The sequence below is a fragment of the Amblyraja radiata genome, chromosome 9 (assembly GCF_010909765.2).
Source record: "Amblyraja radiata isolate CabotCenter1 chromosome 9, sAmbRad1.1.pri, whole genome shotgun sequence".
Taxonomy (NCBI): Eukaryota; Metazoa; Chordata; class Chondrichthyes; order Rajiformes; family Rajidae; genus Amblyraja; species Amblyraja radiata.
The window spans coordinates 22,222,423-22,238,785 of record NC_045964.1 but is presented as its reverse complement, the minus strand read 5'-3'; the positions used below and the strand labels follow the sequence as shown (position 1 = coordinate 22,238,785).

The window sequence follows — 16,363 nt, the reverse complement described above, 5'->3', positions numbered from 1 at the left end:
GTGACGCTCCGTTGCGGCCTACACCTCAGTGCATGGGATTGCGCAGGAGTGGAGTATCTTGCTCCGCTCTATGATCTTTGAGGCCAATGTTGTGCGGGACCAGGGCTGCGTCTGCGTCTGCGTCTGCGGGGCGGTTGTTGGTTGCTGCGGTGGAACGGGCCCGGGCGCCACGGATCCGGGATGGCCGCCCGCGTGTGGTTGGAGCCCGGCTACAAGTGCCTGAGCGACGAGCCGGTGCGGGTGCGGGTGGGCGGTTTGTCGCCGCTACAACCGGTCACCATGAGGGCCGGCCTGAGCGACGAGAAGGGCGAGACTTTCGGCTCGGCGGCTTTCTACCGGGCGGACGAACGGGGCGAGCTGGACCTGAACCGCTCGCCATCCCTGGGCGGCCACTACACCGGCACCGAGCCCATGGGGCTCTTCTGGTCGCTCACCCCCGTCAAACCTTTCAGTCGGCTGGTGAAGAGGGACGTGGCCGGATCGCCGCTGCGGGTCCACATCGAGGTGTTTGACGGCCACGACGGCGACCCCCAGGAGCGGCCCCTGGCCTCCTGTGTCAATGAGCGGTGGTTCATGAAGGAAGGGGTGACCAGGATCCCGGTCAGAGAGGGCAGGGTCCGCGGGGTGCTCTTCGTCCCACCCGGTAAGACAGCCGCAGTACTTAGTTCACCCGGGTGAACGTTTCCTGCAGCTGCCGCTCGACTACTTGTTGTTTTGATCTGCTTCCACTTTAAAAGTTGCGAAAAATATGGGAAAACTAAAACGAAAACTAAACACTCGATCTCCAGCCAGCAGTCCGATCGCTGCAGAAGTATTTGGACGTAAGTTCTACCTTTAAAACATTTAGTCCGTGGGCCAGAGGGGTCTACCGTTTACCCCCCCCCCCCCCCCCCCCCCCCACCTTCTTGAGTGTCATTTTGTTCATTGGTATCTCTTCTGTCGGAAAAGTGATGTTCCCAAAAAAAATCTATGTCAAAATTGTGTTTTTTACACTTTGCCCTCTTTCTTGGGGTCTGTGAATTTGGTACTTGCTTCTTCAGAAACTCGTAAACACTCTTGAACTGTACTAAATTCTGTGACGGGATGATTGATCACAGGATAGTAGTCAATTGCGGTCACATTTGAAGGCACCTCACCTGTTGCTGAGACAAATCCAGCCCAAGCTGGAAGATCTTGACCTTTCTCACTACTCGCTTTCTGGGAAAGCATCCATACCAGATCTTTTCGTGTACACTGTTTGAATGCTTCATCCCCATCATCAAGCTTCCAGTGCTGCACATGAAAATCTGGATTTGCTTTACGGTTGACTTTGGATGATGGAAGAGGGCCTTCATGTTGAATATCCAAGGAACATTCTTTGGTACGAACTACTGATGGTACCGGACCAATTGTATCTCCAGCAGATTCAGCGTCTGCGATCTCCTGCATCATAATCCCATGGGCTGTGTGGACAGAACCAGAACCTGTCAGGCTTGAAACTAATTGGTCAAAGTTATCAAAGTCTGGATGGAAGACTGATGGCTCCACAGGATGGTGGATTACTTGTCTAGATAGAATGCTAGATGTTTGCTGTAGAGCTTGTGCAATAGCGGTTTCAAGCTCAAGTGAAAACGAATAGATTTCTGAATGAATGAGACGGTTCATGAGTGTGATTAATTGAGCACTGCGAAAGAGATGTCTGAGAGTCATGCTTACAAGAATGTGCTTGGACATTTTCCACTTTCCATTTGTGGCTGCTCTACAAATATCTTGTCCAATAGATGTGACCAGTCTAGTGATTTTGTGATTGGTGAGATGGATTTCCACCCAACAGAAAAATTTGAACAGAATTAGGCATAATATAATACGGCCCATCAAGTCTGCTCTGCCGTTCAATCATTGCTGATCTACAGTATCTCTTCCTCTTAACCCCATTCTCCTGCCATGTCCCCACACCCCCTGACACCCATACTAATCAAGAATCTATTTCTCACAGCTTTTAAAATATCCACACTTCCGGTTGGCGCCACGATGTGAGTGGAATCGCGCCATTACAGCTCCGCAAAAAAATGAATTTAAAACGGGGGTAAAAGGGTCAAACAAACGCACTTACCACAGGAGATCGATTGTAAACGGCTCCGGTAGCGTTTAAAAGGTGCGTGACGTCATCAGGCGCGCGATTTTAAGAAGAAATTATGACCCAGCGCTCCCCTACCCCCACCACTGGAAAAAAATCTACGAGAAGGGAAACAGGCCTGAGCTCAGGTGCTGCTACTGCTTCTCAAGAAGATCTCTCACAGAGGAAAGCTGAAATGGAGGAACTCAAGACTACCATTCTAGGTGAGATAAAGAAGCAGAGGAAGGAGTATATGGAGGAGATAAAAAGTTTAAAAGCGGATATGCTGGTGTCCCACGAGAAAAATAAAGAAGACTTAATAAAACAAGTTATAACGACGGTAAGAAGTATGATGGATGAGTGGAAGGAAAAGGCTAATGCCGAGTTACAAACTCAAATTGAGGAGGTAAAGGATATAGCTGCTGGGATGGAAAGAAAGCTGGATGGCAAGATAGATCCTACTATAATTTCGCTAGACCAACAAGGCGAAGCAATTAAAGAGCTAACTAAGATTGCTGAACTGAATACTAAGGAGACCGAAAAACTCCGTGCCGAGAACAAACGCCTCTTAGAATTATTACGCAAAACAAACGAGAAATGTATTGATCTGGAGGGACGCCAACGCCGTAAAAATTTGCGTATAGTTGGTCTGAGCGAAGGTCGTGAGGGGAATCAAGATCCTCGAAAATTTGTTGCAAAACTTTTAAAGGATATTCTGAATTTGGATCATGAACCCCTGTTGAGCCGTGCACATAGGGCTCTAAGACGGGTTCCTGGGATAGGTTCATCGCCCAGACAAATGATTGTAAAAGTGGCCTTTGATCATGTCTTCGAAGAAATGATGAAGATAATAATAAAAAAGAGAAACCTGAAATACGAGGGAGACAACATCAGTATTTTTAGAGACTACCCAGCAGAAGTGGCCAAGAAAAGATCACTATTTAAAGAAACAAAAGGTATCCTGAGGAATTTACAGAATACTAAGGATCTGAGATATGGCTTGATGTACCCAGCAATACTGAGAGTAACTTATGATGACAAGGAATATCGTTTTGTTAAGTATACTGAAGCATTGGAATTCGCCCGAGGCATACAGCAGAAGCCAGAAGATGAAGAGAGAGAAGACGTGGAGGAAGGACCCGAGGGAGAAGGAGAGAACTGAACTTTTATCATCGACCTGTGGTTATGAAATACTCACTTAAAAGGAAGTGGAATAATGGACATTTAGTTGTAGTTCGGTATTAATTATTAGAAAATATTTAATTATTCCATGATAATAGTATTACATATTATAGTATTAAATACAATTGATATTAGTAATTAGCAAATAGTAATATGAATAATAGAAATAATTACTAAGTACTAAGTATATAAAGTTAGTACCCCACCCCAATATATATAGCATTTGAGATAGGAGCTGGTATAATTAACATCTTTTTTTTTTAATTAAAAAAACGGAAGTCTTTAGATTAATGGCCACGTTAGTGTGGCTTTCACCTTCACATACTACACACTATATAAGTGTAGTTTCTTTTTTTTCTGAGCACCCTATTAACACCCTTTACTTTTTTTTTATTATTGATATTTCTTATTGTTTTTGTTTTTTATTGATCTTATATTATATATTATTTGAATGTAGATGTGAAGGATATTGTGTATTTAGTTTAAGAAGACATAGATGCGGATTAAGATGGATAGAAATTCTCATTGGATTGGTGTTCGGGTGCAACGGGGAGCTGGGGGAGTCAAGAAAGCTACTCCAAAAAAAGCCGCCCTAATAGTAAAATGCATGATATAAAGGTGAAGACTGGGGGTGATGGAGTAACCTTCTGCAGTTGGAATGTAAAAGGAATTAATGAACCAATTAAAAGGGGAAAGGTGTTAGCTCAGTTGAACAGATTGAAGACAGATGTCATTTTCCTTCAAGAGACTCATCTTAAAAAAGATGCTCAACATAGATTAACAGCTAAATGGATTTCTAAGGTGTATCATTCTACATTTATACATAAATCTAGAGGAGTTGCAATAATTATTCGCAAAGGTATACCTTTCATACAAAGTTCTATTATAGAGGATAAAGAAGGCAGATATGTAATAATTACAGGGGAATTATATTCAAAAAAGGTAATTTTAATGAACATATATGCCCCTAATTTTGATAATCCACTATTTTTTAAGAAAATATTTAATAATATTCCTTTATCCACTCAACACAATTTAATAATTGGAGGTGATTTAAATTGTACTTTAGATAACTACCTAGATAGATCATCTGCAAAAAGGAAAGCTGCCTCGAAATCAAGTAAATTCATAAATGCTTTTATCAATACATCTAATATTAAAGACATCTGGAGGTTAGATAATCCATCCGGACGAGAATATTCTTTTTTCTCGCCCGTACATGGAACCTATTCGAGGATAGATTATTTTTTAATAGATTCTAAATTACTTCCTTTTACGTATGACGCAAAATATCATAATATTATCATCTCGGATCATGCGCCATTAACATTTAAGATAAAATTAAAAGATATATCTAATAAAACTACTACCTGGAGATTTAACCCTCAGATATTAAAGGACAATGACTGTTGTAAATATGTGATGGATCAGATTAAATTATTTTTTGAAACTAATGATAATCCTGAAACTTCCCCATCACTATTTTGGGACACATTTAAGGCATTCATGCGTGGCGCAATAATATCCGCACAAGCACATCTCAATAAAGAAAATCGAAAAATAGAACAAAATTTAGAAAATGAGATAAAACGTCTAGATAATGAAAATATAAAACAGCCTTCCAAATAGTTAAGTAATAAAATTGCATCAGTAAAATATAGATTAAATAAAATATATTCTAATCAAGTTATTAAACTTTTTCAACAAACTAAACAAGTGTATTTTGAATTTGGAGATAAACCACAAAAATTACTAGCACGACAGCTTAGAAAATTAGAAGATGAGAAGATGATACACGGAATTAGATCTGAGTATGGAAATATATTGACTACTCCAAAAGATATTAATGATAGATTTTTACAATATTATAAAAATCTTTATTTGTCAAAACTAACAGGACAAACAGATAGTATGGAAATATTTTTACAAGAATGTCAAATCAATAGCTTAGATCAGGAAGGTAGAGAATTGTTAAATGCTGAAATAACAGTAAAAGACATTATAGAATCAATTAGTTCGCTAAAGAACGGAAAAGCAGCGGGCCCGGATGGCCTGAGTGCAGAATTTTATAAAAAATTTCAAGATCTGATTTCTCCAAGATTACAAATAATGTATAGATATGCATATGACCAAGGAAAATTACCAGAATCTCTAAATGAATCCACAATTATACTCATCCCTAAAGTAGATAAGGATTTGGAAGATCCTGGATCATATAGAGCGATTGCCCTTTTAAATACAGACCAAAAAATATTAACTAAGGTCTTATCTAGGAGATTAAGTTTAGTGATCTCTAAATTAATACATTATGATCAAACAGGTTTTATCCCAAAACGTTATTCATCCCATAATCTCAGACGCTTGTTTAATATTATATATTCAAAAAGAATACGAGATACGGAACTAGCGGTTATATCATTAGATGCAGAAAAAGCGTTTGATCAGGTGGAATGGATGTATTTATTTAATATAATGGAAAAGTTTCAATTGGGGGATAGATTTTGTAAATGGGTAAGAATTTTATATTCGAATCCTATTGCAAGAATTTTGACTAACCAAATTTTATCAGCCAAATTCAAACTCTCTAGGGGATGCAGACAGGGATGTCCGTTATCACCCTTATTGTTCGCATTGGTGATAGAACCATTGGCGGAAAAAATTAGATCTGAACCTGAAATATATGGCTATAATACTGATACAACAATTAATAAAATTTCTTTATATGCAGATGATGTTTTGATTTATATTACAAAACCGGAAATTAGTATTCCCAACCTGCTAAACATTATAACTAAGTTTGGTGCATTTTCTGGGTATAGGATTAATTGGGATAAAAGCGAGATTATGCCAATAACAGGAATAAATCTAAATACATTACAACAATACCCATTAAAAGTAGTTACAGACAAACTTAAATATTTAGGGATTAACGTAACTAAAACTCATAACTCATTAATAAAATCCAACTATCCTCAATTATTAGATAAACTTAGAAAAAATATTTTATATTGGAAAACACTTCCTATATCCATGATTGGTAGAATAAGTGCCATAAAGATGGTATTTCTACCACAGTTGTTATATTTGTTTCAGGCTATTTCTTTTTTTCTTCCGAAAACTTTTTTTTTTTAAATTGATAATATTGTTAATAGTTTTATTTGGGATTATAAAAATCACAGAATAAATAAAAAACATCTATGCAAAGCTAAGATAAATGGAGGATTAGCACTTCCAAACTTTTTATATTATTTTTGGGCTGTTCAGATTAAGAATATGAATTTCTGGTGGGTAAATATGGATCATGAACCGACATGGTTAAATATAGAAAAGGAAGACTGTCTACCTTTCAATGTAGGTTCGATAATTTTTGCACCAACGGAAGTACAAAAAAAAAATTATAAAGACAACCTAATAATATATAATAATAGACGTATTTGGAAACAAATAGTTAAGACTCTACATTTGGATAATCTCTCATTTAGATTACCAATTATGAACAACCCATCGTTTAAACCTGCTATATTAGATGGGGGGTTTAAACAATGGGATGATTTAGGAATTACAAGGATAGAACACCTTTATAGAAAAGGAAAATTTATTTTATTCCAGGAGTTACAAGATATTTATGGATTGTCTCCACAACATTTGTTTAGGTATTTACAAATTAGAGATTATATTAAATCCAATACACAAGATTATAAAAATAAAGAAGCAGGATTGTTAGACGAACTGTTTAATTTATATCCAAATACAGAAAAATTAATAGCCTATATATATAACATCATTTTGGATAAGGAGAATCCAATAACGGAAATATATCGTCAAGCATGGGAAAATGAAATGGGATTGGCTATAACAAAAGAAAACTGGGAAGAAAGTCTACAACGAATACACCGGTGTTCATTAAACGCCAGACATATATTGATACAATTTAAAGTATTATATAGGTTACATTATTCGAAAACTAAATTAAATAGTATTTTTCCGAATCTCTCCGCTATTTGTGATAAGTGCAAGAAAGCAGAGGCAAATTTAATACATAGTTTCGTTACATGTCCTAAATTGAATTATTACTGGACAGAAATTTTTAAAGTTATTTCTGAAGTCATCAAAGTTAAATTGGACCCTAACCCAAAGCTAATAATATTTGGAATTCCGGATTTACATCTATCACTTACAGTAAATCAAAGAAATTTCTTTGATTACTGTTTGATAATTGGGAAAAAAATCATATTGAAATTTTGGAAGGGAACATTACCCCCACAACCAAAATGTGGGCAACAGAGATGATGGAGACGTTACATCTGGAAAGAATTAGATTTGTCCTATTGGACAAGTATAATTCTTTTGAACAGACATGGTCTCCATATATACAGTATTTAGAGAAGTAGCTATTCTTGGCAACATGGCTCGACGTGCACCCTGCGGGATTTGGTGAGAATATTTCATTTTTATATTGGAATTAACATATATGTCTTTATTGATACTATCACTTGTAGTAGTGTTATTAACAATACATATTGTGGTTTTTCATTTTTTTTTTTTTTTTTTTTTGGTTTAAATTTTATTTATTATAAATAATCAAATTATTATTTAATCACTCTCTTAATGATTTATAACTGTTCTATTCTTTTTCTATTATTATTTCTAAAAAAATAGTAGATAAGTATTACTAGTGTTTTACTTAATGCAAATTGAATTAATTTGATATAAAGTTGTTTGAAGCATTGTAATTGATTACCTTTAATAAAAAAATATATATTAGATAGAATGCTAGATGTTTGCTGTAGAGCTTGTGCAATAGCGGTTTCAAGCTCAAGTGAAAACGAATAGATTTCTGAATGAATGAGACGGTTCATGAGTGTGATTAATTGAGCACTGCGAAAGAGATGTCTGAGAGTCATGCTTACAAGAATGTGCTTGGACATTTTCCACTTTCCATTTGTGGCTGCTCTACAAATATCTTGTCCAATAGATGTGACCAGTCTAGTGATTTTGTGATTGGTGAGATGGATTTCCACCCAACAAGTAGCTCAGAAACTTCTCAAGCTCAACAGGAATTTGGTCATCTCTATTTGCAAGGGCTTCTGCAGTTGGCGGCCAAGGAAGAGTTTCAGACTCCTCAAATGCATTGGTAATCATTATGTGGAGGAAAAGTGCTACATCTGCAATTGTATTAGCAGCTCAGCTCATGTGTACTTTGTATTGCCTTATCTACACTCATCCCCGAACTATAAATCAAAAAGCTTTCGAACTTACCCGTACCACCTATTTTACAAAAGGATGTATTGTCCGCTTGGGGGGCAGGGGAAAGGGGAGTTCAGTCTCCACTTTCTGAATCCATCCCTGTGAAAAGTTATAGAGACTGTGATTGGATCTGGAAGCGCACCAGTACATCTATAAATAAAACTGAACGACTCAGAGATCTTTTCATTTGCACAATTGATTTAATTGTATTAATTTTAATATATTAATGTTTAAAATCCATGCATTGAAGGAAAAATATTTTACAGCCCATCTGTGGTCCCTAACCCTAACCCTAAACTAGCGTCACCCACAGGACAGCATACGTCAGCGTGTGACAGGGCGCACGGCATGATGAGACACCCAAATGTCGCCCCTGGTTTTGAACATTCCAAAATCCTGGGGCGACAGGGAGACACTGCGCGTCACCAAGCGTCACGCCCCGACCACGACGCGACAACCTTTTTCCAGGCTGTCGCCCAAGTGGGACAGGCCCATTACTAATCATCACCAATCCTCTCTACAACATCATGCCAACCATCAAATTCAAACATTGATGTATATTCAGCTGTCCAAGAGCTTTTCACTTTCACTGATTTTGGGCCTTTCATTTTACAAAAGATACAATCTGTTCAAATATGACTTTATCAACTGAAGATCTGGAAAGACGGGAAGTTAAAGGACCTGCGATATCAGTTGAGGTCTCTGTCAGTCGTTTGAGATTCTTCGTAAATACATGATAACCGTGTACATCTGAAATGTCTTCAGGAATGAGGTTGCAAGCCTCTGCCATTCTAAATGGAGCGCCATGAGGTTGGGAAAGTCGTCTATCATGAATGCCTTCCAACATGGTCATGCGTTCTTTAGGATCCTTGCTCTTACATATGTACGTGAAGGGTCCACAATTGGAACTTGGACAATGAACAATACAGACTTGTCACCGCTTGTTCACACTCTCGACTGTTTCTGTACGCTTCCTTTTCTCCCCTCTCTGTTGACTACCTTCCATGATGATGAAGTCAGTCAGCTAAATTTTAATATGAAATATTAAGAGAATAATGTTAAGTGTGAAATATTAAGAGAAAGTAGAAGAAATTATCTGTTTGCCAACAAAGTATATAATGATAAAATATTTTTCCTTTTTATTAAAAACGTGTTTATTTGATGTAGATTGAAACAAGGGGTTAAAAAACATAGTCCAAATCCGTTTTTTTTCTTGGGAACATCATGTTTCCGACAGAAGAGATACCAATGAACAAAATGACATCTAAGAAGTAGGATCACAAGGGGGGGTGCACGGTAGGCCCCTCTGGCCCATAAACTAATTGCCCATTTATAACTGCCTTGGGAACATAGTTTGGGGATTATATTCCCAACATAATCGTGAAATTATAGGGGGAGAATGCTTCTGCTCTGTTCTGAACGGATGCTGAAAAAGTTGAAAATCTTGTTTGGATCACCTTTGACATAAATATTTATTTAATCATTGTCATTCCAAAAATGCAATGTCAATTCATGGTACCTTGTTGCAGCAGCAATGTAGTGTATGTATTACATTAGTTTTCCTTCATGTTCGTATTTCAAAGTTCATCCTTGCGCAAAATGTATAAAAGGTTATTAACCTCCAGTTTATTGCAGCTTGGTTTCTGCAGTTTGAAACCAAGCTGCAGTAAAGCTGATTTCAGTGCCATAGCACAATTAATAGCTAATTAATTATACCTTTTAGCATAATTGCACAAATTTAATTACAGAGGATTAAGTTCCATCGAGCACGGTCTTCAATCATCTCAGTCCCCCATGTCACTAAATCTATTAAATACTAGACTAAGTGGGACCCGTTGAGTCCCATGTTCACATGGGAGGGCTGGTCCCCCAATGCAATATTCCACCTCTCCACCAATTCCAATATTCGTGGCCAGAGGGAGGGAGGAGGGGGGCTTTCTGGAGCACTAGCATGAGTGTTGTGGGCTGAAGGGACTGGTTTCCAGAGGGCTAGTATGGACATTGTGGGCCAAATGTCACTCAAGCCTGGCGTGCTGGCTGGTGGTCTGGTAGTTGACTCACGGCTATTCCTTGAAATTCCATTTCAAGCAGGGTGCAAGGTCAAATGCAGTTTCCTACCATTTCAAGCAGGGTGCAAGGCCACCAAATTCAAGTGCAGTTTCATACCACTTCAAGCAGGGTGCAAGGCCACCAAATTCAAATGCAGTTTCATGCCATTTCAAGCAGGGTGCAAGGCCACCAAATTCAAGCGGAGTTTCATACTACAGGACAATCTTGGAAGAAAACCTGTTGGAGGCTGCAAAAGACTTGAGACTGGGGCGGAGGTTCACCTTCCAGCAGGACAACGACCCTAAACATACAGCCAGAGCTACAATGAAATGGTTTAGATCAAAGCATATTCATGTGTTAGAATAACCCAGTCAAAGTCCAGACCTAAATCCAATTGAGAATCTCTGGCAAGACTTGAAAATTGCTGTTCACAGACGCTCTCCATCCAATCTGACTGAGCTTGAGCTATTTTGCAAAGAAGAATGGGCAAAAATTTCAGTCTCTAGATGTGCAAAGCTGGTAGAGACATACCCCAAAAGACTTGCAGCTGTAATTGCAGCGAAAGGTGGTTATACAAAGTATTGACTCAGGGGGGCTGAATACTTTTGCACGCCACACTTTTCAGTTTTTTATTTGTAAAAAAATTTGAAAACCATGTATCATTTTCCTTCCACTTCACAATTATGCGCCACTTTGTGTTGGTCTATCACATAAAATCCCAATAAAATACATTTACGTTTGTGGTTGTAACGTGACAAAATGTGGGAAAGTTCAAGGGGTATGAAAACTTTTGCAAGCCACTGTAGGCAATGTGCAGGCAGATAAAGTTACCAACCTTGCCCCAAGCCTTAACAAAGTAGTACAATGAGAAAATCAATATCAAAGGCCTCAAGAATTCCACAAAGGCTGTTCTTCTCAAATTGTACTTCAGAGACAGTTTCCAGAGAATGCACAGCTTATGAGCTGCCTTGAAGTCCTCCAAATTCCCACTCTTGGCTTCCTTACTAAAAAGGATGGTGATCCATGCCTTTATATGCTTCTGTGACCTGTGCTATCTAAGTGGTCATTTCTGGACACTGGAAAAGCATTGGAAATTCTCCAAACTACTTCACATTCACTGGAAGTTATGTGAACTGTTGTTTGTAATCTCTTGCAGACTAACATCACCAAAATTAGTTATTGTGAGTAGGCTATATTGAGCAGTCCATTATTAGCATTCTTGATACCCAACGCCCAAAACATAATTCTTTTCCAACCATTGACGTGCCCAAAGCATTGGTATATATTCTGCATAGCTGGGGCTTAAATACTGACCCGGTAGGTTCACCCTTGTCACTGCCAGCCATCTATCTATTTATATTCATTGTTTCTTGCTTAATACTTGGTAGACAGAGATCCGAAAGATACTGTCAATTTCAGTAATAAATCACTTGTGATATTTGTATCTTCCAGGTGATGGTCCATTTCCCGGAATTATTGATATGTATGGGTCAGTCGGTGGAGTGGTTGAGCACAGAGCTAGTCTCTTAGCAAGTCGTGGATTTCTGACATTGGCTCTAGGATATTTTGGATACGATGACCTTCCAAAGGATTTTCTTAACCTTGATCTTGAATATTTTGAAGAAGCTGTGAACCTTCTGAGGCACCATTCAAAGGTAAGATTCCTTATGTTCCATTTAGAAAATAACTTGAAATATAATTCTTCAAAAAAGTGGAGGAAATTATCAACTTGTTCAATGCAAAGGTGCAATTTGCACAATTTTCCTTGCCACCATGTGTAGTCAAGTAACATCTTGGAAGAGGCTAAAAAAATGTCAGTTCAGGAAATTCTCCAGAATATAATTCCAAGACATTGAAAACAATCAAGGAAATCCTTGTGGAATATCACTGGACAGTCAAAAAAACGGAGGGACTGCAGTGAGCTCAGATTTACATTGGCATGGCTCACCTGACTGTGCCATTCAACCTGAGGGCTTCTCGCTATCCTTGGGCATGCTTAAAAGGTCAAAGGTTATTTATTAGTCACATACACCTAGGTGTAGTGAAATGCTTCTTGCCAGTGCAGCACATAAAGAAAGAATACAGACATAACATTAATAAGAGATTAAACATAAAGAACATCCCCCCACAATGGCTCCCACCATGAGGGAAGGCACAAAGTCCAGTCCCCAACCCCAGTTCACCCATAGTCGGGCCCATTGAGGCCTCCACAGTTGCCTCTACGGAGGCCCGATGTTCCTGGCCGTTCTCGTCGGGTGATGTTGCTCCGGCGTCGGGAGAGTCCTCGCAGCGGCTTGGGACACGTGGAACGGCCGCTTCCGTACTGGAGGCCGCGGCTTCCGAAGCCAACAAGGCCGCGCCGGTTGGAGCTCCACCACTGGCGATCTCATCTAGAGATCCCAGGCTCCCGGTGTACAGTTCAGCGTCGCCGCCCGCAGCTGGCCGCTCCTCAAACCCGCAGCTCCGCGATGTTTTACTCGGCGGTCTTCAGCTCACCGGAGCTCCAGCGCGGCGACCCAGGCAAGGCATCGCCCGCTCCACGATAGCGCTCCAGCGTTGTGCCGCTGCCGAAGCCGTGGTTCTGGGCAGTGCCCGACAGGAAACGCCGCTCCAGGCCCGCTGGTAGGCCGCGAGGACGGGTCGAAGCTGCAGCCCGGAGAAAAGCTGCCTCTCCGACCAGGTAGGGACCCTGAAAGGTAGTTTCCCCCATCCCCCCCCCCCCCCCCCCCACCCCCCACATAAAAAAGTCTAGAACTCCAGAAACAAAAACACTTTAACTAACTAAAAATTAAAAAAAGATGAAAAGACAGACAGCTGCAGGCTGGGCAGCCGCGCACAGGTCAGCGCCCCCTGATAAGGGTGGCGGGGTCTGATTTCATGGTGTTTGGACGCAGCAGTCCTGGCATGATCCTGGTCCCCAGACCTGGCATATTTTAAGGAGTGGTGTCCCCCCTACTATGTGCAAGAGCAATTCATTTTGGCTATGCTGACTGCAGTCTCCATTCCACTCCATGCCAATGCAAAGCTTACACTTCAGGAACCACACACTCACAATAGCTTTGAAATGAAGTACCCTGAGGCTTTGTTCTTAATAGCTGGCAACTTCAATCAGGCTAACCTCAAGAACGTGCTTCCAGAATGCTATCAGCACATCTTCTGCCCAACTAGAGGCCCAAATGCCCTCACTCATAACCATCAAAAATGCATACTACACCTTTCCCAGACCGTACTTGGGTTAATCTAATCACCTGGCTGTGCTCCTACTCCCGCCTTATAAACAGAAACTGAAGCAGGAGCATCCGATACAGAAAGTTGTGTAGTTCTAGTCTAAAGAAACAGACAAGATCCTTCACAACTGCTTTGAGTTGGTGGACTAGTCCATATTCAAAGACTCTGTGGCTAACCTAAATGATAAAGCCACTGATGTCACTTACTTGATCAGCAAGTGTGCAGTGGACTGTGTACCAAAGAAGACAAGATGCGTGTTCCCCAAGGTAAGGTCCACTCCCTGGTGAAGTCTAAGTCTCCAGTGTTAAAGTCTAGCAATCCCAAGCAGTCCAACAAATATATCAACTACCTTTGCAGAACCATTAGGATGCTAAGTGGGAACTCCGAACCAAGCTGGAATCCCAAGGATGCTGTAGATTGTGGAAAGGCTCATACACTATAATGGGCTCCAAAGCAAAGGCAGACACAATCGCTGGTAAAAATGGGACCCATCCGAATGAGCTCAATGCATTCTGCACAAGCTTTGAACAGGAGGTCAGAGGAGGAAGGTCATGAACTCCGACAGTCTCAGGTGCACCTGTACCAATAGTTACTGTGGCATATGTTACATCGGCATTCCTGAGAGTGAATCTGCAGAAAGCAACTCGTCCAGATGGAGTCTATCGCTGTGTCCTCTGGGTCTGTGTGGATTAGTTGGCAGAGATACTGACAGACATCTTTAACCCCTCACTACTCCATTCTGAGGTGCCCACCTGCTTCAAGAAGATCACTATCATCATGGTGCCAAAGAATACTGTCTAGTTCTAACATTTACCATGATGAAATGCTTTGAGGGACTGGTGATGAGACAAACAAATTCCTGCCTCCCAGCCAACCTCGATCAACTACAGTTTGCTTAATGTCAAAACAGGTCCAGAGCAGATGCCAACTCTGGCTCTAAATTCATTTCTGGAACCTATGTGCAACAAGGACTTCTATGTTAGGCTCCTATTTATCGATTGTAGCTCCGCGTTCAAAAAACATAATCCCATCCAAACTTATGGGTCTAGGAATCAGTACCCATCCCACCACACCGCACCCCCTGCCCCACATCTGCTACTGGAGTCTCAACTTTCTTACCCACAGACCACAATCAGTGAGGATAGGTGACAACATGTTATCCACAATCATTCTCAAGACCGGTGCCCCATAAGGATGCGTTATGTCCCCTACTGTGCTCCCTATACACTCGCAACTGAGTGTAATTGGAAAATTGCCTATCCTGTGCCCATTTTTCACATTATTTTCACAATCAGACCAATCCAGGCTCTACTTGGTCTAGAGACACTGGACAGATACAACTACTCAGGATATTATGTTTCGCTATAAGTACTCTAAATTGGCCAGAACTTCAGTCACAACACCCTTCGACTTTGAAATTGTGGCAATTAACACCATTCAAGGATGCAAACAAACCCTTGCTTTACAATCTAACATGTAAAACTATATGGTTAATTTGTGTTAAGATTGCAGATCTAGAGAATATGAAGATAAAAGGGAAGACTGCAAATGCTAAAGATCTGAAATAAAATTAGAACATGCTGGAAATAGAAAATCCAGCAACATCTGTGGAGAAAATTAGAGTTAACATTTTGGGCTGATAACATTTCATCAGAACTGGTAAATATTAAAACTACTCTAAGGTTACTCTGGCTTAATTTACCAGAAGCACATACCATAAAGTTGGGAGAAAAAAAAACCCAAAGTGCTAAAGTAACTCAACGGGTCCGACAGTAATTCTGGAAGACGAGGATGGGTGATGTTTCTGTCGAGTTGATGATTTTAACATGTATGTGAATTACTTTTTAAGGTTAAAGGTCCAGGAGTTGGAGCAATAGGAATATCAAAGGGAGGAGACCTAGCTCTTTCAATGACCACGTTTATTCCGCATGTGATAGCAGCGGTCAGCATTGGTGGATGCAATGCAAATACCTTGGGTAACTTGCATTACAAAAACATCACTCTTTCAGGCTTGGGAATTACTTTGGACCGAGCAAAATTTTGTGAATCAAATCTAATTGATATCTCTGAAGTGACAAATAATCCAAAGGATGAAGAAAATAAAGATTGCATCATCCCATTAGAAAAGGCTGAGGGTCATTTTTTGTTTGTGGTTGGAGAGGATGACAAGAATTGGAACACACCTCTCTTTGCTCAGCAAGCTGTTGAACGACTGAAAGAAAATGGAAAAAATAACTATGAAATTCTGACTTACCCAGAGTCTGGACACCTCCTGGAGCCTGCATATTTTCCATTCTGTTATGCCTCTTTTCATCCGTTGGTAGGGCTACCTGTGATATGGGGAGGGCAAATGAAACCACATTCAATAGCCCAAATGGATCTTTGGCCTAGGATCCAACGATTTCTAAGAAAACATCTGGAAAAACAAAGCAAATTGTAAAAATATCTACTTCAGGCATTATTGTGTAATGAATTCCACCTGTCATTTTGTGCACTAAGAATAATTGTAAAACTTCACCACATTGAAATTAGTAATTTGTTCATAATGTGATATGCATTAAG

The 16,363-nt window shown here is 40.0% G+C and overlaps 1 protein-coding gene across 2 annotated transcripts; it reads left to right on the top strand.

Moving 5' to 3' along the window:
* On the top strand, positions 1 to 16,349 carry LOC116976862 (acyl-coenzyme A thioesterase 1-like). 2 transcript variants are annotated; one of them, XM_033026860.1, is made up of 3 exons: positions 1 to 643; positions 12,026 to 12,228; positions 15,651 to 16,349. In XM_033026860.1, the coding sequence occupies exons 1-3, from the start codon at positions 181 to 183 to the stop codon at positions 16,239 to 16,241; spliced, it is 1,257 nt and encodes a 418-aa protein (XP_032882751.1). In that variant the 5' UTR covers positions 1 to 180; the 3' UTR covers positions 16,242 to 16,349. The 2 variants fall into 2 exon arrangements, with proteins under 2 accessions (XP_032882751.1, XP_032882752.1); XM_033026861.1 differs by lacking the exon at positions 1 to 643 and adding an exon at positions 650 to 821.
* Positions 16,350 to 16,363: the final 14 nt, after the last annotated feature.